At 36.2% G+C, this 24,662-nt stretch overlaps 2 protein-coding genes and 1 long non-coding RNA gene across 3 annotated transcripts; 2 read left to right on the top strand and 1 right to left on the bottom strand.

The window, feature by feature from the left end:
• Positions 1 to 636: 636 nt before the first annotated feature.
• Positions 637 to 1,875, bottom strand: LOC141677637 (uncharacterized). The gene is made up of 3 exons (XR_012557489.1): positions 1,791 to 1,875; positions 1,561 to 1,670; positions 637 to 804 (listed from the first exon to the last, which is right to left on the bottom strand). It is a non-coding gene; the product is annotated as an uncharacterized LOC141677637 (long non-coding RNA).
• Positions 1,876 to 3,830: 1,955 nt separating this feature from the next.
• Positions 3,831 to 7,230, top strand: LOC141680851 (uncharacterized). The gene is made up of 3 exons (XM_074486955.1): positions 3,831 to 3,965; positions 4,300 to 4,889; positions 6,558 to 7,230. The coding sequence occupies exons 1-3, from the start codon at positions 3,831 to 3,833 to the stop codon at positions 6,979 to 6,981; spliced, it is 1,149 nt and encodes a 382-aa protein (XP_074343056.1). The 3' UTR covers positions 6,982 to 7,230.
• A 1,162-nt stretch (positions 7,231 to 8,392) lies between these two features.
• Positions 8,393 to 8,809, top strand: LOC141680850 (uncharacterized). The gene has a single exon (XM_074486954.1). The coding sequence runs from the start codon at positions 8,393 to 8,395 to the stop codon at positions 8,807 to 8,809; it is 417 nt and encodes a 138-aa protein (XP_074343055.1).
• The last annotated feature ends 15,853 nt before the right edge of the window (positions 8,810 to 24,662 follow it).

The raw sequence follows: 24,662 nt of genomic DNA, 5'->3' as shown, positions 1-24,662 counted from the left end.
CTCTGTTATTTTTTATCTCCTTATTTGCAACCGACCACCCACCTCAACCGCCGCCGCCTCTCTCCCATTTTCTCCGGCAAGCTGATAGATCTATAAGCTTCTCGTAATGCGTGTCATGTTCTTCTGCTGGATAACCAACTACTCTGCAACCATTTAAGTTTCTTCATAACCCGATTTCTTCAACTTTGACCCGATTTTCTCCGATTTTGACTGTTTTTCTCGAAAAAACGTTTTATCCGGCGATTATGCAAAATCAGATCGGTAGGAGGCCGATCAGCGATTACTCGGCCGATTAATCGGAGTAATCGGTAGGAGGCCGATCATGCAGTATATTATATTTCTAGTGATTTTTTCATAAATACACAAGTTAGCAGAAAATATTTGTAAAAATATGGATTAACCTCATATGCAACCTCATATGTAACCGTTGCAAAATCATATGCAACCTCGTATATAATCCGCGTCCGTATTTTTACAAATATTTTGCTAAAAGTGGTATTTTTGGTAAATTCCCTATTTTTTAATTAATTGATCATAAGGAAAGTTTATATACATGCTTATTAGAGGTTGAACACAAAAACATCATATCCTCACTTTTTACCTTTTAGTTTTGGCTGAATTGGCCAAAATGCTGCATATTCTTAATACACACGTATTTAAAACTGATCAAATCAGCCTACTAGATTATATATGTCGAATTAATATATATAATTGGCAGTCGAGTAATGAAATTTTATACATATCGTACATCCAAAACTCTGATGTGATCATGCCGTACTATATGTTTTCAGAAAATTCCATTTCCTGAAAAAAGAAATGCAAAGGTGTGTCAAAGAAAGCACAAAATTTGGTTTTGAAGCAAATGTCAGTTCAGCAAATCAAATACAAAGATTCAGCATTCTGCAGCTACCTAAATACTTTTAACCTGTGATTATCACTCCGTTGAAGCCAAAATCTAACAACTTGCAGTGCCAGAAACAATATCTATGACCGGAAAACTAGTCCTATAGATTAAGAGAGAAATTTTATCATAATAACAATACTGCTTCTTAATCAATGGTTAGTAAAGATAAGAATGATTACTTTGAATGTCTACCGCCCTAACAACTCTTTTTAGCTTCACTCAGTCATTCGTGATGAGAAGTGATACTTTGACAGTTTTTATTGTGGTGCACTGTGGCCAATTCCTAGAAGTATTAAAGGCTTATTTACACTGGAGGACTAGAGTTCTGTAGCCTAAACTTGAAACTATATGGATACATTCAGAATACAACTGTGAGGCCTTGCAAGTTACTTCTATATGTATACAATACTACTAATATTATCCCCTAAATAAGTACCAAGGAAGTTTGTTATAAAGTGTAGCTTAGCATCTTATGCAACTTTCTTAGTCCCAATTGACACAGATAATACTCTCCGAGTTATCAATGATAGATCAAACTTTTAGTCATTTCCCTACATGAACACAGCTTAATGTGCAGGCACAGCTTAAACAGAAAGGTAGCCAGAGACTTAATAGAAAGACTTAATTCAAAGCAATATAAAGACGAGATATCCTACCTCTGAGCATATTGGACATGTAGTACTCCTTTCCATCCACTCATAGATACAACCGAGGTGAAAATTGTGGTTGCATTTCGAAGTTATCTTGGGATTTTCATCAGTATATTCTGTAATCAATTAGGGCAGAGCTTTAGCAAGTGATGTTTTCATATAGAATTAAAATAAAAACCATACTACAGTTTACATACTATATATGTCAATTCGGTTAACAGAAAAAATAGAAGTACCTTCAAGGCATGTAGGGCATTCAACTTCGTCTCTCGTTAAACAAAAGTAGTCTTTATGATTAGTCTTGACTATTTCAGTTAATACTTTTGCAGGGGATGTAGAATAACCCGCTTTAGTTATATTGTTCTTTGAAAATTCGCCTGCTTTATCTTTGCCTTCACTACACAGGTTCACTTTATCTTTGCTTTTACCACTGCAATTGAGTTGCACATTGTTTCCCTCCGTTAGCCCATGCTCCGATTGCAAAGGACTCAAACCTTTGCCATTTTCTGGGACAGCAACATGCCCCTGCAATTCACGATTTCTGGAGCTTGAACTATTTTGTAATAATGTACCTTGTGGCGTATTAGTGCCAACTGCAGTAGCTGCGATATATGTCCCCTTCACTTGCACATTGTGTCCTACAGGTGGCCCATGCTCCAATTGCAAAGGACCCAAGCCTGCGCCACTTCTCCTGACAGCAACATAACCTTGCAATTCAAGATTTCCAGAGCTCGAACTATTTTCTATAAATGCATTTTGAGGCATGTTAGTGCAAACTCCTGTAGTGGCAATATATGCCCCTTGGGAAGATGCAGGGCTAGTTCGCGATCCAGAATTACTGGATACAACTCCATACTGTAAAAAAATCACTTAAATGTCAATGCCAGATTACTTCTCAGAATTAAATAAATCAAAATTTAAATAATACTCATCCAACCCCTCAATCAAACAACTAAACAATTCCAATGCCAGACATTAGGCAAACTGCTCTGATCAAAACACAAAAAACTTCATCGAAAGTGAACGATTTAGCAAACTCACCCTGGTGTTAAAAAATTGTGTCAAGTGGCTGAAAGGCGCAGAATTTTGTTTATTCCAAACATCCCCCTCAGTCTGGTTATTCAAAACAGCCACCTCATCATTTTCCTCTTCGTTCGGGACTCGAAAACAACTACAAAAGCATCCCATAATGCAGAGCACCACACTTCCTTCCTCAATTTAACATAGACCTGTACAGATTATGAGTCAGTTTTATCTATAAAGACTAATTCTATGAAATAGTCATACAAACATACTAAAAACACCTATTGTTTCTCAAAAAAACTAAGATAGATTCTACAAAAAACACCCTATTGTTTCTCAAAATTACACTTGGACATAATCACATAGTTAAAAGTTTCTCAGTGATTTGCTATTCAACAAGGAATTGCGAAAATTATCAAGACAATAAATATATTATTAACATAAAACTAAAATCAAGACAATCTATTCATCAGTTTTTCATGAAAAAAAAAGATATTAAGAATTATTTGAAACTAATGAGATCAGCAAAGAAAACTACAACGTAGACTTAAACCTGACGGAGTCAATATTATCTTCGTATTTATATAGTGCTATAAATTATTATATTAATCTCACAAAAAAATTATTATGTACGATAAGTGTATTTAAGTGATGATTTTTAACCTTCATATATCCAGTTTATAAGCATCTAATTATAGTCCCATACCTATTTTATTCTAGTCTCTGTTTGGTATTGCTGTTGCAGACAGTTACAGTTTTTAATAAAAAACTGTCAAAAAGGTGTTTGGTAAATTCTAAAAGCTGTTGTCTGGAAAAGCACTTTTGTCTAAAAGCTGCTATTAGCAAAAATATGTCACCATGCTTTTGAAAAAAGCTGCTTTCAGCTTTTGCAGGAAGTAGCTATCAGTTTTACCATCAAACATTCTCAAAAATATTATTTTTATATATTATATCTCATAATATGTATAAATTAAAAATAATTACCAAACAGTCATCTAATTTTCCTGACAGCATTTTTTCTCACAGCACAACAGTTTTGAAGAGCACTCTCAAACAGAGCCTAGGTCACGATTAGCATTCGTGGTTATCTTGAATCAGTATTAAAAATTTAAATGATTTGTAATTTAAAAATAAAAAAATTACCTTCCAATGGGCCATGAAATATCTAAAAGCCCATATCATGACAAAAAATTATATACTCGCAACGGTGGGTGATCATATACGTGCAACACAAGCTATTCATTCATTCAAACATGGGTGTGGATTACTACAAAATTCTTCAAATCGATCGAAGCGCTAACGATGATGATCTTAAAAAGGCTTATCTTAAGCTTGGTTTGATGGAGTTTGATGACTCTAAATTCAAAATTCTTTCTGATGCTTTTGACGTATGTATGCAAAATTGCAAACTCCAATCTTTTTACTTACTTCTCGTTTTAATCTTGACACTTGTGTAATTTAATCGGGTGTGCACATATCGGTTCAATTTATTATTGATTTTTAGTGCACGTGTGTTTTTTTCAAAACCCACGTTTGATTTTAAGCTTATTGATTAATGCCTTATGATATATGTGTGCTCATGATATATATATATATATATATATATATATATATATATATATGCAAGTTCACATCTTTTTCATACCCAATTGTTTTATTTACTATTTAGTGAATACTGATTTAATCTTGACCATTGTGTATGTATAATGTTATTTTTCCCAGGTTTTGAGTGATCCCCAGAAGAGAGCTGTTTATGACCTTGAACTTAATGGTGATGAGGAAGGGTTAATAGCTCAGGTACCATCTCTAGGTGATGGTTCTGATAAGTACAGGTCTAATCATCGTAGTTCTTATGGTATAGGATTAAAAGGTCAGGTGCCACCACGAGGTGTTGGTTCCGATGAGCCTAATATGTACAGGTCTAATCGTCGTAGTCCTTATGATATAGGGTTAAAAAGTCAGGTGCCAGCACAAAGTGTTGGTTTAGATTGGCCTAATATGTACAGGTTTAATCGTTGGAGTCCTTATGGTATAAGTTCAAAAGGTCAGGTGCCACCACGAGGTGCTAGTTCTGATAGGCCTAATATATACTCGTCTAGTGGTCGTAGTACTTATGGTGTCTTCCAAGAGTTCTTTGGATCTTCATGGTCGTTTGGAGGAATGGAGGACGACATGGGTGATTTCTCTGGGAGTCTGCCAAAGCAAAAAGAGGCAGCGATAGAGAGGACATTGCCTTGTAGTCTTGAGGATTTGTACTTTGGAACTACTAAGAAGATGAAGATATCAAGGAATGTCGCTGATGATGGTACCGGGTAAGCTTATTAGTCCGTTAAAGTATGTACCTTTTGTATGATCTGGATGTTTAATTTTTATGGTGTTAAATATCTCTTCATCCACTGATTGACTTGCATTGTTTAGAGCGTTTGCTAATTTACCGGCAGTTAATATTATTATGTTTAAATCTTTTATTTATGGAATCATCATTGAACTTACGAGTTGTTGATTCTTTTAAATTTGTTTTCTGTTTTAGCTTCTTAGTTATTAAATTTGACTTCCTTTCATCAATTGCTCCCCCTGTTTAATTTGAGAACATGTACTCGGATATTTGAGTTGTTCCTGTCGGGATAGCAGTGTCTAGTGGAGTCTAGCCGTAAATATGTACCTTATTCCTGATACTTGTAGCATATTTACTTGCTATGTTTCAGCGGAGTTGCCTGCATTACACTTGGCACTGTGAATTTAAATGTGAACTGTGTATGTATAGGGGAATCGTTGTGAGACATAGAACTTGATTACTTAGAAGACGCTTGAAACTAAATGAAAAAACAACCACCTAATATTTGAGTAATTAATCCAAAAGCTACAGACTATTCTCCCTGATTTAAGGCATATCTCCTCTAGCAATGCCAATTGTAGGACCACCTCTTCAACATAAAAAAACCCTCTGTCAATTTGGTATCATACACCATGTATGCTTGATCTTTCCATAGCTTGCTCTTTTGTCAGCCCGGCCAAATTTACTCCTTCTACGATTGGTCAAGTTATTTTCCTGCTGCAATCCCCTTCTTGGATAACTGAAACCAGGTGTCCAGGTTATTCAGGAGCTCCTAGGCAAGTTTTGCCATAAGCAAACCATTCTCAGACATCTTCACTATTTTGTCCAGAGCATTAGATGGCTGACCATTTTTATCTATGATCTGAATAGGTTTTTGAGACATAAGTCCATTTTGATTTCAAGTTAGCTACGGATTAATTTGTGCCCTTTAGCTTATAACTCCCCTGACCTTTGATAAAGACGCCCTTTTCATGTGGTTTTTTGTTTCCTTTTGCCGGGCCTGGATTCTTTGGGGAACCATTAGGTCTGGGGAAACTCAGATTGGGTGTTGGCAAGAAAGCTTCTTGCACTTGCATTCATGTTTCTGGGAATATGTAGCTAGGAGTTCAACCTCATCAACTCTGTTTGATAGATCTGCAGAGAAGGGTAGTAATCTTCTTCAACTAAAATCATATTCGAGAGTGCAAGAGTTGGATGATCCTCAGTAATCTCAAGTAAGCTAATATTATAAGTTAGACTGTAGCAATGATGCTAACATAGAATATCAATCACAATTAATACAACAGGTACAGTCTTAATTTTAAATGTATAGTGGTTATCCTACGAATTACATGACCTATAAATTGAAAGTAAATTATAGGCATACCTAGACACTTAAAATGTATTAAATAAAGAAGATTTCTGAACTTAATAATAAATCATATTATTAAATCAAGTGTTGTCAAGAAAAAAAAATTACACTGAATCTTTCCTTACGAAGAACAAAGCAACTCTATTCCCCTCCCTCCTAGATTCTGGCAACTGCCATTTCTTTTCTCTTTATGCTAAAATGACTGTTCTCAGTTGCCCTGTATAACTGGAATCTGCATATTAGTAGTGATGGACACATTTAATTGCCTTGTCTTTCATGATTTTCATTATGCAGGAGACCAGCCAGAAAGGAGGAGATCCTTATGATTGAGATCAAGCCCGGTTGGAAGAAGGGGACAAAAATTACTTTTTCAGAGAAAGGGGACCAAAAACCTGGTGTTATACCCTCCGATCTTGTTTTCATAATTGATGAAAAGCCTCATAGCGTCTTCAAGAGGGTTGGACAAGATCTCATTGCCACTCAAAAGATCTCTTTGACAGAAGCATCGGCAGGTTACATTGCACATCTTGATACCCTTGACGGCCGTAGTTTAATGCTAGCGTTTGGTTCCGGTGTCAGTCCACCCTATGAAGAAGTTATTAAAGGAGAAGGAATGCCTTTCTCTAAGGAACCTACTAGAAAAGGCAACTTGATAATCAAGTTTGACATTGAGGAAGCAGAGGCAGCTTTAGACCTTCCGGATGTGGAGGCCTTCTAAAACATAAATAGAAACATATTACATTTCATAACATTTATTGTGTAAGTTTTTTTCAGCCGTTCCCTGCACAAATTCTGTTTGTATAGCAGAGTTTTTAACATTTTATGTATCAGGACGCTATTCTGCTGTTCAAGACACAGAGATTTGCATGTACTAATCAGTTGTTGCCCTTTAGGAACTTGTTGCTTGCCACTGCTCAAGTTTCTATCCCTTTTGGAAGATCATATTTTACTGAAAAAATTCAATTCAGAGACTGCGCCAGAGATATTTCATAGTATCTTTATTTCCATATGAAGAATGCCTTTCCCATGAAAAATGGAAATCAAGAGATAGTTGTACAAGTTCAGTGCTATCTGATAATATGATGGATAAAGTATTAACATAATAAGATGGAGAAAAAAATCATGCTGACTAAATTCAATTAAGAGAAGATTTCTTTACAATCCTCTGTGCTAGAGGTTATTCAAATCAAATTCAAAATTATAATCAATAATTATACTTTCTTTATCTATCAGCTGCCTTGCCAGAAGTTTTCCAGAAGTAAACTTGCAATGGATAAAATCTGTGCAACTCTATCTATCAAAATAAAACTAGGGGATATAATACTAGCCTCACTATAGTTTAAGTTTGCTTCCCTATCTTATTATTGATGGTAAACAAAAGTTATCAAATTCAATCTACAAACTAAAATAACGAGTTTGTTAATATTAGTTAATATAATTTACCCCATGTCTGATCCATGACTAGTTGGAATTCCAATAACATGACTTAATTTATTTCACAAGTAAGCAATTTTGATCGATATGTACATCATCGTTTTCACCTTGATCAATAATAGAAATACTATTGCGATTTTTGTTGGTTTTAATTTAAATTTGGTTTTTATTTTTGAAGTTTGTATTTTAAATAAATCAGCTGTTAAGTCAGGACTGCAGTTAAGGCTTAGTTAGGTGTTTGTTTCCTGTTTTATAGGATCGTGGAGTAGTAGATGAAGAGTAGGAATGTAGTCGCTATTTTGTAGGAACCAGTAACTCTTGTTTCTGTTTAAGTACTTCTTGTAATCTCTAGTTCTGAATAAGAAGCTGAGTATCATATTGAACTCTTCAGATATATCTATTTGTGTTAAAGAGTTCAAATATATAGTCCTGATTCTTCATTTGGTATCAGAGCTCATATATTCAGAGTACTCTCGAGACAGCACTGTAAGATGGATAACGGGAATAACAAAGGTGGATCGTTCGGGCTAACTTACCCAATGTTGGCGAAGGGAAATTACACGGCGTGGGATTTAAAAATGAGGGTGTTTATGCAGGCCCAGGGAGTTTGGACTGCGATAGAAGCGCCTGACCCCAAAGATGAGAAGAGTGACAAGATTGCCTTGGCCATGATTTATTAGGGCATACCTGAAGACATGTTATTATCCATCGCTGAAAAGAAAACAGCCAAAGAGGGGTGGGAAGCCATTAAAGTCATGTGCCAGGGAGCTGATCGTGTAAAGAAGGCCAGAGTGCAGACATTTAAGGCGGAGTTCGAGACTTTACGGATGAATGATGGTGAGCAACTTGATGACTTTTATATGAAGCTTAATGGTCTGGTGTCTACCATTCGAGCTTTAGGAGAGGAAATACACGAATCATATGTTGTTAAGAAATTGCTTCGAGCGGTTCCGTCCAAATTTCTCCAAATAGCTTCAATAATCGAGCAGTTTGGAGATTTAGAGAAAATGACAGTTGAAGAGACCGTTGGTTCACTTCAATCTCATGAGGAAAGATTGAAAGGGCAGAATGAGACAACAGGGAGTAAGTTACTTTTGACAGAGGAGGAGTGATCCAGGCGTGAGAAAAATGACACTAAACTTTTACTCACACGGGAGGACTGGCTGAAGCGTACAGGCAACACAGATGGGACTAACAATTGGCGAGGTGGTCGTGGTTTCAAAGGCACGAGCCGAGACAAAAGCACTGTGAGGTGTTTCAATTGTAATATGTCGGGGCATTATGCTGTAGATTGCAGGAGGCCTCGTTGAGAAAGAAATCAAAAGTCTGAAGCAAATCTGGTGGAAATTAAAGATGACGAGCCTGCATTATTGTTGTCTGAGCTAGATGAAACTAAGACACAAATGGTGTTGCTGAACGAGGAGAAAGTAATCCCGAGATTGGAAAAAAACCCAATAGCGAAGAGAACATCACAAGTATGGTACTTGGACAATGGAGCTAGAAATCATATGACCGGGGATAAAACAAAATTCTCGATGATGGATGAAGGAATAACAGGTGAGGTAAAGTTTGGAGATGGGTCAACCGTGAATATAAAAGGGAAAGGGTCAATCACTTTTAAGTGTAAAAATGGAGAAGAAAGAATATTTGCTAATGTATTCTATATTTCATGCCTCTGCAACAATATTATAATTCTTGGACAGATGTCGGAAGAAGGTAACAAGGTGGTAATGCTTGGTGATCTATTGTGGGTTTATGAGAAAGATGGGAGGGCGTTGATGAAAGTTAAGAGGTTTGTGAATTGGCTGTATAAAATTATGCTGGAAGAGTCATCAGGTGTCTGTTTATTTACACAGAATACAAAGATGGAAGAAGACTCATGGCTATAGCACTGTCGCCTAGGCCATGTCAATTTTAACGCAATGTCCATCATGAAGGAAAATGATATGGTTGTAGGTTTACCCAGATTGCTTCAACCTACTGAAGTATGCAAGGGATGTCTCATGGCAAAGCAAACACGGACTCCGTTTCCCTCTCAGTCAAGCTATGCATCTAGCAAAGGGTTAGAGCTGGTCCACGGTGACTTATGCGGACCAATCTCTCCACCAACCCCATCTGGAGAGAGGTACTTCTTACTTTTAGTTGATGATTTTAGTCGTATGATGTGGGTCTTCTTTATGTCAACAAAAGATGAAGCTTTTGAAGGTTTTAAAAAATTTAAAGCACTGGCTGAAAATGAGTCAGACAAGAAAATTAAAACTCATCGTACTGATAGAGGTGTTGAGTTCTGTTCCCTGGAATTTAAAAAATTCTGTGAAGATGCTGGAATTTTTAGGCAATATACTGCTCCTTATTCTCCACAACAGAATGGTGTGGTGGAACGAACAAATAGAACAGTTGTAGCCATGACACTAAGTTTTTTAAAGGAGAAGGGCGTACCGTCAGAATTCTGCGGGGAAGCTGTAAGGCACCCAATATATGTGCTAAACAGATTGCCTACACGAGCCTTGTCAAGCCACAGACCCTATGAAGCTTGGACAGGGCGTAAACCTGATATCTCTCATCTCAGAGTGTTTGGTTGTTGTGTGTATATGAAGGTACCATCGGTGCATACTCAAAAATTGGATGATCGCAGTCAATATGTTGTGTACCTTGGACGGGAACCCGACATAAAAGCCCATCGTCTGTATGACCCAGACAAAAAGAAGGTGTCTGTGAGCAGAGATGTAAAGTTCGTAGAGTCAAAATCGTGGGCTTGGAACATCGTGGGCAAAACAAATGAAGCCTACTATCGACACGCCCCATGAACAAAGTTCTAGTGAAGCTGACACAGAGGAGGTTGAAGAACCTGCAACACCAGTTACCCAGACTATATCAGTCCAGTCGAGTGAGTCACTCCCATCAGGTGGATCAATATCGACAGGTAGCAGTAGTTATCAGACATCAGGTGCAAGCAGCACACCAATATCGACATGTAGCAGTAGTTCTCAGACATCAGGTGCAAGCAGCACACCAAAACGTTTCAGAATGTTGTCTTCAATTTATGGCACGACAGAAGATATAGAGGTAGAGGATGAGCAATTGTTATTCTTGGGGGTCGAGGAGCCAGTTACATACACTCAGGCCACAAAAGAACAGGCTTGGAATGACGCTATGCGAACCGGAATAGAAGCTATTGAAAGAAACAATACATGGCGGTTAGTCGAGCTTCCCACTGGCCAGAAACCAATAGGTTTAAAATGGGTCTACAAATTAAAGAAAAATACGGAAGGAGACGTGGTGAAACATAAAGCGAGGCTTGTCGCAAAAGGATATGTGCAGAAATAGGGAGTTGACTTTGAGGAGGTATTTGCGCCAGTAACCCGTCTTGAAACTATGCGTTTATTGTTGGCATTAGCAGCAAAAAACTGCTGGGAAGTACATCATCTTGATGTGAAGTCAGCCTTTTTGAATGGTGATCTACAAGAAGATGTATATGTTATGCATCCAGAGGGTTTTGTGCAAACGGGAAAAGAACAGATGGTGTACAAGTTACTGAAAGCGTTGTATGGACTTCGACAGGCTCCACGGGCCTGGTATGCTAAGTTAAACAAGTGTTTGGAAAGTCTGGGCTTCACTAAATGCCCATATGAGCATGCAGTATATACGAAGTGGGTAGGCAATAAAATAGTGATAATTGGAGTATATGTAGATGACTTGTTGGTTACAGGAACCAGCATATCACTCATAAAATCGTTCAAGGAACAGATGAGTCATATATTTGATATGAGTGATCTTGGCAGATTGTCTCATTATCTCGGAATAGAAGTGAGCCAAGGAAAGGAGTTAATCGAGCTGAAGCAAACTTCATATGCAAAGAAACTGCTAGAGAGTTGTGGTATGGGCGAATGTAAGCCTACGAAATATCCAATGGAGCCAACGTTACAGTTGCACAAGGATGTGAACGGAAAACCAGTAGACTCAACTGAGTTTAAAAGTGTTGTGGGAGGTCTGAGATATCTGGTTCATACCCGACTAGATATCTCCTATGCTGTTGGAATTGTAAGCCGTTACATGGAGCGACCTACGGTCATGCACTGGAATGTAGTGAAGCGAATTCTCCGTTATTTGAAAGGTACGCTTGGTTTTGGTCTGATTTATTCAAAGCGAAGTGGAAATAACATATTGTCGGGGTACTCTGATAGTGATCTAGTAGGGAAAATAGATGACAGAAAATCTACCGGGGGAATGGCATTCTATTTAAATAAGAGCTTGATTAAATGGGTGTCTCAGAAACAGCGCTGTGTAGCTCTATCATCATATGAAGCAGAATTTATGGCAGCTACAACGGCTGCTTGTCAAGGTATATGGCTACGAAATTTGCTGGGAAATATTACAGAGGGGAAGGTAGGTCATGTAGTCTTATATATAGACAACAAGTCAGCGATCGATTTAGCTAAGAATCCTGTGGAACACCACGGGAGAAGTAAACACATTGATATAAGATACCATTCTATTCGTGAATGTGTTGAGCGGGGCGAGATAAAGGTTGAGCATATTGGAACTTGGAACTGAAAATCAGCGTGCAGATGTGTTGACTAAAGCTATGGCCACTGTCAAGTTCGAGAGGCTACGGACACTGCTTGGCATGAAGAACTTGGCATGAAGAACTTGCAGAAACCAAATTTAGATTAAGGGGGTATTTGTTGGTTTTAATTTAAATTTGGTTTTTATTTTTGAAGTTTGTATTTTAAATAAATCAGCTGTTAAGTCAGGACTGCAGCTAAGGCTTAGTTAGGTGTTTGTTTCCTGCTTTATAGGATCGTTGAGTAGTAGATGAGGAGTAGGAATGTAGTCGCTATTTTGTAGGAACCAGTAACTTTTGTTTCTGTTTAAGTACTTCTTTTAATCACTAGTTCTGAATAAGAAGCTGAGTATCATATTGAGCTCTTCAGATATATCTATTTGTGTTAAAGAGTTCAAATATATAGTCCTGATTCTTCAATTTTTTGACCCGTTATATTTAGCTAAATTCAACTGGAAACATGGAAATAGTCGTACTCGGATTTTGAACATATCATATTTAACATTCTTATATATATCATGACACTAATCTGCCATTCAAGATATAGAGATTTTGATGTACTATTTGTTGCTTCATTGGTAGCATAGTTAACCCCTGAGTTTATGAAATGGTCCTTTTTAGGGTCTTTCTGGCTGGCTTTGGTGTACTAGATATATATCATATCTTTACTTATACATGTTTTGAATCTGTCATGTGGGAAGAGAATGGCTATCTCACGTATGCTAATTATACTTGGAATTTTAAATTATACTTGGAATTCTAATAATTCATGAAGTACTAATTCATGACTCTTTGAAATTTTATTAACATGACTTATTTCAATGTATAATCTGTTAGAAAATTAGGATTTTAGAGCTTAATTTAATTATGTTCTTGATGTTAATCCTAAAATCTAATGATTGGAAATTGTTCAATGATATTTGAACTTAAATTTTCATGTATGGTTTTAAGAATTTTCTTAATGAAATCCATATGAAATGAGAGATGAAAGTAGCTTGGAAAAGCTTGGAAAATTTGAGAATGTTTGTCCCACATTGAAATAAATAAAGGGGGTTGTGTGCTTTATATGGTATTACCCACATGAGTAGTATACAACTACTAAGGTGTGTGATGGTCCGTTGTGTTGTTGTGTGCTTCACGCGCACACACACACACACACACGCGCGCCCCGCACCGCACCGGACCGGACCGGGTCGGGTCGGGTCGGGTCGAAAGGCGATTTGGGCGAATGTCTCGGCGTCTCGCGTACGCGAGGCGACCTGGGCGAGGATTTTATTTATTTGAGAATTATTTTAATTCGAATTTATTTATCGGTGATTGGATTATTGGGCTGGGTTCTGAAATAGGCTAAGTAGTCTAAATATATTGAACCTGCAAATAATCTGATCTGTAACAAGTTCTGATATAAGAATCAGAACTTAAGAACTGATGAATAAAATCAGAACTTAACAAGTTCTGATATCAGAATCAGAACTTAAGTACTGATGAGTCGAATCAGAACTTAAGTACTGATGAGTCGAATCAGAACTTAACTTAAGTTCTGATAATAATGTGGGTGTTAATGTGAAAAGCTGTTACAAATAATTTAAATTCAAAAGCTGTTCAGTTTTGATTTTTTCATTTATGAATTCAAAATCTGATCAGTTTTGATTTTTTCATTAATGGAGCAGTTTAATTCAGACATTAAGTGTGTGGACAGTTTCATTTTTCCTCTCCTATAAATAGAGGCTAAACTGAATGAATACAACACACTGCATTCTCATCTCTTCTCTTCAACCTCTCTGCATTTCTCTCCCATAAGTCCTGAAGTGCTGATATTTTCCGGCGACTGAGGTGCTGGTCGAAGTGGAGGTTTTGTTGCTGCTGTTAACATAAACTCCGAGCTGTTTTATCCTGGTGGAGATATTGCGCACATCCCAAACGCAGCAGGTAGGGGGCAATAATCTCTTCAAGAGCAGCCAGGACTTCGAGCAAGGCCTGGTGACTCAGCTGTAATCATTTTCTTGGCATTTTGTATCTGTAAACCTTTATTTCAGTCACTGTTGAAAGCTATGGTTTCGGGTACATCTTTCTTTCTCTCTTCATTATTTCAGTTACTGATTTTGTTTACCTGCATGTTTTGTTTTGTTAACTGTGGTCTTGGCCTAAACTTGTTAAATTCTTTATACACTTGCCTCTATGTTGCTATACTTGTTAGTGAGTTTCTCAACATTCTTGAAGAGATTATTGGTTATTTAGAATTTAGCATAATGGTTAACGAAAGTGAGGTTATCGTTGGTGGTGGTAGCAGTTCGGGTGTAACTGCTGGGGCCATTGATTGGACCACCTATAGTTTCCCACAAGCTGTTGAACTAACCGGTTTACCGGAGAAATTCAACGGTGGCATTGGCTTTTCTCGCTGGCAGAAAAGGATGAAGTTGTGGTTGACTATAAAGGGTCTGTGGCCGGTTGTGGAATATGAGAAACCAGTAGTGGATCAAGAGAAGGCTGACACAATTAAGGCTTTTGCGAAGTGGGCTGAGAAGGATGGAGTGGCTAGAGCGGCCATTCTGGCGGCACTAACAAACACTTTGTTTGATGTCTATTCTTCTGATGCCTACTCTGCAAAATTCTTATGGGAGAAGCTGGACCAGACACATAATACTGACTCACAAGGTCTAGAAAAGTATTCTGTGGCAAGGTTCCTCGAGTTCAAGCTGGTGGACAATAAGTCCATGACTGAGCAGGTGCATGAGTTCGAGATGATAGTGCATTCTTTGAAGGAGTCTGGAATGAATCTCCCGGAGAAGTTCAAGGTGATGAGTGTGATTGAAAAGCTCCCGAAGTCTTGGGAAGAGTTCTCTCTCTCCCTGAAAAGACAGAAAGGAGAGATCACCTGGACCAACCTTATGCTGGACATCTCGGTACAAGAACAACACAAGTCCAAACAGGGACATGTGATGCCAACTGAACACGGTACCTCGAAGGTAAACATAGCAACTGTAGGACAAAAGAGGAAGGCTTTTGCTAAGAAAGCTAATAGTAATAAACCTAAGAGTGACAAGGACAAGGCCAAGAAACCCAAGGCAAACAAACCATGCTGGTCTTGTGGGCAGGTTGGGCACTGGAGTAAGGACTGCCCTACGAAGAAAGCGAAGAAAACCGAGGTAGCACAAGCAAATGTTGTGCTTGGAACCGCAAGTGGGCCTGTAGTGAACATGGTTGTTGGTGAGGCTACGGCTTCTGAAACCAACGTTGACCGGTATGTATCCTACAACCCTGTGATATTTTCTACCTATCTGTCAAATGAATGGTTGATAGATACTGGAGCTAATGTACATATTTGTGCTGATATTAGTTTATTTGTATCTTATCAACAGAGTCATAGCCTGACTGTGAAGATGGGGAATGCTAGTGCTGCTCAAGTACATGGAGTTGGAAACGTGGATCTGAAGTTCCCTTCAGGACGTATTCTATCTCTGACGAGAGTGCATCATGTTCCCGACATGCGTAGAAATATAATAAGTGGAAGCTGTTTAGTTTCTAGTGGTTTTGAAATTTCGTTCAAGTGTAATAATGTAGTTCTTATTCACACTGGTACATTCTTTGGCAAGGGTTACTTGTCAAATGGTTTATTTGTTATTAATGCGGATCCCGTTTTGGGAAGTTTGAATAATAATGTTATTCCTACTGTTAATTGTATTGAATCCTCAAATATATGGCATACTAGACTAGGTCATTTAAACTTTGGTGCTCTTAAGAACATGATGAACTTAGAGTTGATTCCAAAATATACCATAGAAAAGAATTCTAAATGTCAAGTATGTGTGTCTGCTAAACAGATAAGGAAACCTTTTCATAACGTTGTTAGGGATTCAGACTTGTTAGATTTAGTACACACTGATATTTGTGAATTTGGTGGTGTGTTGACCAATGACCAGTTTAGATACTTCATTACTTTTATAGATGATAGTAGTAGATATTGTTATGTTTATTTACTTAAACATAAGGATGAAGCACTTAGTAAATTCATTATATATAAAACTGAAGTAGAAAAACAAACTAGTAAGTTACTTAAAAGATTAAGATCTGATAGAGGTGGTGAGTATACGAGTAATGCTTTTAATGAATTTTGTGCAAACAATGGTATAGTTCATGAAGTTACTCCACCATACACACCTGAGTCTAATGGGGTTGCTGAGCGAAAGAACAGAACATTTAAAGATATGATTAATAGTATGCTTATTAACTCTGGGTTGCCTAAATACATGTGGGGAGAGGCTCTAAATACGGCTTGCCATATTTTGAATAGAGTCCCTCTGAAACACATGGATAAAACACCCTTCGAGTTATGGAAAGGCAGGATGACTAGTCTTAAGTATCTTCGTGTGTGGGGGTGCCTTGCTAAGGTGCTTTTTCCTGAACACAAGAGAAAGAAACTAGGTCCAAAGACTGTTGACTGTATCTTTCTGGGTTATCTTGAAACCACTACAGCTATGAGATTTTTAGTGTTAAAATCTGACATAGATGGTATAGTGGCAAACACGATAGTTGAATTTCGAGATGCGACATTCTTTGAGGATGTCTACCCTATGAAGACTGGAATACCTGAAACGACTTCTGAGGAAGATCCTACTCACACATCAAGTTCTATTCCTGATCATGTGGAAAAGATGACAAATGTGGGGGCGGAACCTAGTAGTAGCTCTATTCCTAAGGAATTAGAGGAACCAAGGAGAAGTAAGTGTGCAAAAATAGTCAAGGATTTTGGAGGTGATTTCATCACTTACAATATCGAGGACGAACCTTTAACTTTCCGGCAAGCTATGGATTCTTCTGAGTCAAGGCACTGGAAGGGCGCTATCAAGAGTGAAATTGACTCTATTGTTTCCAATGGAACATGGGAGTTGGTTGATCTCCCTTCTGGGTGTTCTACTATTGGGTGCAAATGGGTCTTTAAAAGGAAGTTGAACCCTGACGGCTCAATAGATAAGTACAAAGCTAGACTGGTAGCTAAGGGTTTTAAGCAAAAGGAAGGAATTGATTATTTTGATACATACTCTCCAGTTGCAAGAATGGTAACAATCTGAATGCTTATAGCATTGGCTTCAGTCCATGGTCTTATCATCCATCAGATGGATGTAAAGACGGCTTTTCTTCATGGTGAACTTGAGGAAGAGATTTATATGGATCAGCCTGATGGATTTGTTGCATCAGGCAATGAAAGGAAAGTATGTAAGTTGATCAAGTCCATCTATGGCTTGAAACAAGCTCCCAGAGATTGGCATAAAAAGTTTGATGAAACTATATTGCCTTTCAGTTATAAGATTAATGAAAGTGATAAGTGTGTCTACACTAAAGTTAAAGGTAATGAGTGTGTTATTTTGTGCCTATATGTGGATGACATTTTACTGTTTGGAACCAATATTGAGATTATTAACGAGACTAAAGAATTCTTGAAAAGGCATTTTGAAATGAAGGATATGGGTGAGGCAAGTGTGATTCTTGGAATCAAATTGATTCAGTCCACTGAAGGAATAACCTTGACTCTATCTCATTATATAGAGAAATCTATACTTGAGAAATATGGTTATTCACAGTGTAGAATCGCTAGTACACCTTATGATTCGAAAGTTGCCCTTGTCAAGAATACTTCAGGAGTGCCTGTGTCTCAGTTAAGGTATTCTCAGATTATTGGGAGCTTGCAGTATCTTGCTAACTGTACTAGACCAGATATTTCATATTCTGTGTCTAAATTGGCGAGATATACAAGCTGTCCAAACAGAAGTCATTGGGATGCTCTTGATAGAGTACTTAGATATCTAAAAGGCACAATGTACCTTAGTTTACACTACAGGAGATTTCCTGGTGTGCTTGAAAGGTACAGTGATGCAAGTTGGATAGCTAAGAAGTCTGGTTCCAATGGAGTGACTGGATACGTGTTCACCTTGGCTGGTGGAGCAATATCCTGGAAGTCAAGCAGACAGACTATTATTACTCGGTCTACTTTTGAGGCTGAGTTGTGTGCACTTGATGCCACAGGGACGGAGGCTGAATGGTTACATGGACTTATGTCTGCAATACCTGTAGTAAGCAGACCGCTTCCTGCTATTGCTATTCACTGTGATAGTCGAACAACTATCGACAAGATTAGCAGTAAAAAGCATAATACTAAAACTAAGAGACACATCCAAGTTAGACTCAAGTCTATAAGGGGTTTAGTGACTGATAGGATCATAGCTATAGAGTTCATAGGAACTCAGAATAATATAGCTGATCCTCTTACTAAAGGACTGGAACCTGCAGTGGTCCTTAAGTCAAGGTTGGGGATGGAATTGTCAACCCATCATAATTCATCAACAGTGGGAACCCAATACACATGAGAGGAGATCCCTTGAAGTGTATTCAATGGGTAATAACAAGCTGTAAGGATGAGTTGGTAGTACCTTTGCTACATAGATGATACTACAGTATCTGAATCTATCCCCTGTAAACCTAGAAGGTACTGACACTGCCAGAAAAGCAAGAGTGTTGAAACTCTGAATGGGATCAAGTCATTTGACGAGATAGAGGCAGTATATCTCTGGAGATGCCCAGCTAAGCGAATGTAATTGTGTGGTCGCAATTAGAGGATAGGGTTAATCCTTGAAGCATTCGACGAACAGGATCGAGACATGACCATTAATGTCTCAAAGCCGTAGATTGGCACCATAACCTTTGACTTGTCGTCGTCTATGGAATATGGTTATACTAAACGGATTAAGATTCAAGGTGAAACATTCCATCTGAGTCCGATAGCCATTGAAGTAGAGGAATTAGGAGGGTTCAAACCCGGAAGGGTACCGACTCTGAAAAACAAGTCATGATGGGAAATTGATCACATTTCTGTATGGATTTGTGGGGGATTGTTAGAAAATTAGGATTTTAGAGCTTAATTTAATTATGTTCTTGATGTTAATCCTAAAATCTAATGATTGGAAATTGTTCAATGATATTTGAACTTAAATTTTCATGTATGGTTTTAAGAATTTTCTTAATGAAATCCATATGAAATGAGAGATGAAAGTAGCTTGGAAAAGCTTGGAAAATTTGAGAATGTTTGTCCCACATTGAAATAAATAAAGGGGGTTGTGTGCTTTATATGGTATTACCCACATGAGTAGTATACAACTACTAAGGTGTGTGATGGTCCGTTGTGTTGTTGTGTGCTTCACGCGCACACACACACACACACGCGCGCCCCGCACCGCACCGGACCGGACCGGGTCGGGTCGGGTCGAAAGGCGATTTGGGCGAATGTCTCGGCGTCTCGCGTACGCGAGGCGACCTGGGCGAGGATTTTATTTATTTGAGAATTATTTTAATTCGAATTTATTTATCGGTGATTGGATTATTGGGCTGGGTTCTGAAATAGGCTAAGTAGTCTAAATATATTGAACCTGCAAATAATCTGATCTGTAACAAGTTCTGATATAAGAATCAGAACTTAAGAACTGATGAATAAAATCAGAACTTAACAAGTTCTGATATCAGAATCAGAACTTAAGTACTGATGAGTCGAATCAGAACTTAAGTACTGATGAGTCGAATCAGAACTTAACTTAAGTTCTGATAATAATGTGGGTGTTAATGTGAAAAGCTGTTACAAATAATTTAAATTCAAAAGTTGTTCAGTTTTGATTTTTTCATTTATGAATTCAAAATCTGATCAGTTTTGATTTTTTCATTAATGGAGCAGTTTAATTCAGACATTAAGTGTGTGGACAGTTTCATTTTTCCTCTCCTATAAATAGAGGCTAAACTGAATGAATACAACACACTGCATTCTCATCTCTTCTCTTCAACCTCTCTGCATTTCTCTCCCATAAGTCCTGAAGTGCTGATATTTTCCGGCGACTGAGGTGCTGGTCGAAGTGGAGGTTTTGTTGCTGCTGTTAACATAAACTCCGAGCTGTTTTATCCTGGTGGAGATATTGCGCACATCCCAAACGCAGCAGGTAGGGGGCAATAATCTCTTCAAGAGCAGCCAGGACTTCGAGCAAGGCCTGGTGACTCAGCTGTAATCATTTTCTTGGCATTTTGTATCTGTAAACCTTTATTTCAGTCACTGTTGAAAGCTATGGTTTCGGGTACATCTTTCTTTCTCTCTTCGTTATTTCAGTTACTGATTTTGTTTACCTGCATATTTTGTTTTGTTAACTGTGGTCTTGGCCTAAACTTGTTAAATTCTTTATACACTTGCCTCTATGTTGCTATACTTGTTAGTGAGTTTCTCAACATAATCAGATCGTGTTTGCGTGCTAAGTTTTCAATTTACCGTTTCTGTTAATGAAGTATATATATGCCTTTTCATTTCTTTTTAATTATCTTTGCATTATGCTGAAATTTGTTAATAGTCAAGGCGTCTTATATAGGAATGTTTCTTTGTTGGAACAGATTTATAAGCAACTTTTATTAATATGCATATATGATATCTTTACTTATACGTGTTTTGAATCTGTCATGTGGAAAGAGAATGGCAATCTCACATATGCTTTACAGGTTCGGTGCTACCTTGTAAGATAAGGTAAAAATGCAATATGGAGAAAAACTTAGTCCAAACAAATTTATTTAAGATAATGTTTCTTTAAATTCTAAATTATACTTGGAATTCTAATAATTCATGAAGTACCCAATGACTAATTCATGACTCTTTGGAACTTTATTAACTTGAGTTATTTCAATGTATAATCAGATCGTGTCTGCGTGCTAAGTTTTCAATTTACCGTTGCTGTGAATGAAGTATATATATGTCTGTTCATTTCTTTTTAATTATCTCTGCATAATGCTACAATTTGTCAATAGTCAAGGTCTTATATAGGAATGATTTTTGTTGGAACAGATATGTAACCAACTTTGGTCAATTTGCATATTAGTAAACTAAAATTTCAAACACTATCAATGCATAAACAAAATAGAGTTTATTAATAATCCAGAAACTGCATGATTACATTGGCTTTACCTTAATACTCAAAATTACCAGTATAAATCATCTATCTATTATCTTTATATTACTGCAACATTTTGGGGAAACATTTTATTCAAAATTACTGTTTTGCCCATGTAATTTAATAAATATCAAAAATAGTTTTTGTTGATACGAATCGAACCTATACCAACTACTTACAAATTAAACAAATCAACCACTTGAGCTAGAGACAATTGTGGTTAAACTTTTATAACATTAAGTATTGACATAGAACTTATTTATTTACATGAGGTGTCTTGCCTTACATTAAATTTATATTTATTTTAATATTTATATAAAATCTGTTATCTTTATAATCTGCAGCATCAAGTAATCGAACCTATGTCAACTATTTGCAAATTAAACACATCAACCACTATCTATAATAACTGTCAGGCTCGTACTCTATTAAAAATATTCGGGTTCGAGCACGAACTCGAGTAACCGAACTTTAAATTTTAAACTCGAAATTCAGATCGTAAAAAGTTCGATAGGTTCAAATTTTTAGGGAAAACATATAATTCAAAATTAATATTTTACGCCCTTATTTGAATAAATATGAAAAAATATTACTAGATTGTAGAATTGAACCTGTGACACCTATATCCAAATATTTGACTTCAATCGATTGAGCTAGAGGCTCATTTGATTATATTTTGATCACATCAAGTACCGAGTTATATTTTTTTTTCTTTATATTGATGACTAAACCTATATAATCTAATATTGATATATAATAAAATTATTCTAAGACTTGAGTAATTAGCTCACTACAATATACTAACTTTATACTCACGTACAACCACATGATTTTAATTATTTTTTATTTATAAAAAAATTACAATATTAAATAAATAACTTGTTGATATTATGTTAACATATTACTTATTGATAATATATTACCATTTAATAATAGTTATTAAATATTGAGACTTGGGTAATTAACTCACTTCGAAATACCAACTTTACAACAACTAAGGGTATAATCAAGCCGAGCCGAGTCGAAAACTTTGAGACTTGAACTCGATTAAAAATGTCCCGGGCTCGAGCACGAGCTCGGTTTCACCTGAATCTTAAATCAAGCATGAAACTCGGATCGTAAATAGTCTAGTAGCCTCGAGTTCGGCTCGAAAACTTGAATCAATTTCACCAAATATTGACAAAAACTCGAAATATGATAGGTTTATTCGAAATTACTGTTTTGCCCATTATTTTAATAAATATCAAAAATAGTTATTGTTGATAGGAATCGAACCTATGCCAACTACTTAGTAATTAAACACATCAACCACTTGAACTAGAGACACTTGTGGATAAACTTTTATAACATTAAGTATTGACTTAGAAACTTATTTATTTACATTAGGTGTCTTGCCTTACATTAAATTTTATATTTATTTTAATATTTATATAAAATATGTTATCTTTATAATCTGCAGCATCAAGTAATCGAACCTATGCCAACTATTGCAAATTAAACACATCAACCACTTGAGCTAGCACTTTTGGTTAAAATTTTATAACATTAAGTATTGAGTTAGAACTTACTTATTTACACGAGGTGTCTTGCCTTATATTAAATTTTATATATTTTTTAATATTTATATAAAATATAATGATTTGAGACTTGATTGAATAACTCATTTCAATATGCTAACTCTACATTTATAATAAACATACGACTTCAACCAATTGAGCTAGAAACTCATTTGGTTAAATTTTGATAAAATCGAGTATTGAGTTACATACTTCTTTCTTTATCTTGGGTGACTAAACCTATATAATTCAATATCTATAGAATAAAATTATTCTAGGACTTGGTTAATTAGCTGATTATAATATAATAACTTTACACTCATGTGCAACAACGGGACTATAATTTTTTTTTAATTTATACATTCAATAAATAACTTCTTGTTGATAATATTATCATATTAACTTGTATATAATATCTTACCATATAATAATTTATTAATTATCAAAAATCGGATAATTAACTCACATCGAGATACTAACTTTATACTCGTGTAACAATTAAGGGTATAATCAATCCCAGTCGAGTCGAAAACTGTCAGGCTCGTACTCGATTAAAAATAATCGGGTTCGAGCACGAACTCGAGTTCAACCGAACTTTAAATTTTAAACTCGAAATTAAGGTCGTAAAAATTTCGATAGGTTCAAAATTTTAGGGAAAAGATATAATTCGAAATTAATATTTTGCGCCCTTATTTGAATAAATATGGAAAAATATTACTAGCTTGTAGAAATGAACCTGTGACACCTATATCCAAACATTTGAGTTCAATCTATTAGCTAGAGGCTCGTTTGATTATATTTTGATAACATCAAGTATCGAGTTATATATTTTTTTCTTTATATTGGATGACTAAACCTATATAATCTAATATTGATATATAATAAAATTATTTTAAGAATTGAGTAATTAGCTCACTACAATATACTAACTTTATACTTATGTACAACCACGTGATTTTAATTATTTTTTATTTATAAAAAATTACAAATATTAAATAAATAACTTATTGATATTATGTTAACATATTAACTTATTGATAATATATTACCATTTAATAATAGTTTATTAAATATTGAGACTTGGGTAATTAACTCACTTCGAAATACCAACTTTACAACAACTAAAGGTATAATCAAGCCGAGTCGAGTCGAAAACTTTCAGAATATTGAAACTAAAGGTTTACCTTGGTTCACGTGGTTTGCAGGCTATTGCGTGAGTCCGTAGGGTTTACCCAGTGCGCACCCGAAGGGTAGCGGCTGCGGGTTACCTACGATAAAAAAAAACTTTCAGACTTGAACTCGATTAAAATATCCGGGCTCGAGCACGAGCTGGGTTTCACCAGAATATTAAATCAAGCATGAAACTCGGATCATAAATAGTCCAATAACCTCAAATTCGGCTCGAAAACTTGAATCAATTTCCCAAATATTGACAAAAACTTAAAATATGATAGGTTATGCTTGAATTCGATTCTAATAAATATAAAATATTAATAAAATATTAAATATTTAGATAAAAATATATTCCTATTAAAAAAGAATATCGGCTCGATAAGACTCGTGAATCTTATGAGCCGAGTAATTTGAAGTTCGAGTTCGACCGTGCAAAAAAAAATACTATTTGGCCCCCATATTTTGATAAACATGACACCTAAACATTATTATATTTTTGGTATCTCCAGTTGAAAAATCATTGATACTTAATAGAAAACCATTATTTTTAATGGTAAGAGTGCACTCTAAACTTTATATTCGCGCACAATATAAATTTAAGGATGTTCGTCGTTACAGCAGTCCTTTGAACATGAACCACACAATATTGTATGAAACAACACACAAATATCGTAAGTACATAAAACATAGCAATTTTTTTATAAAA

This window comes from Apium graveolens, chromosome 8, assembly GCF_009905375.1.
Source record: "Apium graveolens cultivar Ventura chromosome 8, ASM990537v1, whole genome shotgun sequence".
NCBI classification, from domain to species: Eukaryota; Viridiplantae; Streptophyta; class Magnoliopsida; order Apiales; family Apiaceae; genus Apium; species Apium graveolens.
Note: the sequence above shows the minus strand (reverse complement) of the source record. Positions and strands in the feature narration are given on the sequence as shown.

What these genes read in the sequence shown, in the direction of transcription:
- LOC141680851 (XM_074486955.1), top strand. Translation starts at nt 3,831, where the DNA reads ATGGGTGTGGATTACTACAAAATTCTTCAAATCGATCGAAGCGCTAAC. An exon ending in TTCTTTCTGATGCTTTTGAC is followed by an intron (nt 3,966 to 4,299) that starts GTATGTATGCAA and finishes TATTTTTCCCAG; the next exon opens with GTTTTGAGTGATCCCCAGAA. An exon ending in GTCGCTGATGATGGTACCGG is followed by an intron (nt 4,890 to 6,557) that starts GTAAGCTTATTA and finishes TTCATTATGCAG; the next exon opens with GAGACCAGCCAGAAAGGAGG.
- LOC141680850 (XM_074486954.1), top strand. Translation starts at nt 8,393, where the DNA reads ATGTTATTATCCATCGCTGAAAAGAAAACAGCCAAAGAGGGGTGGGAA.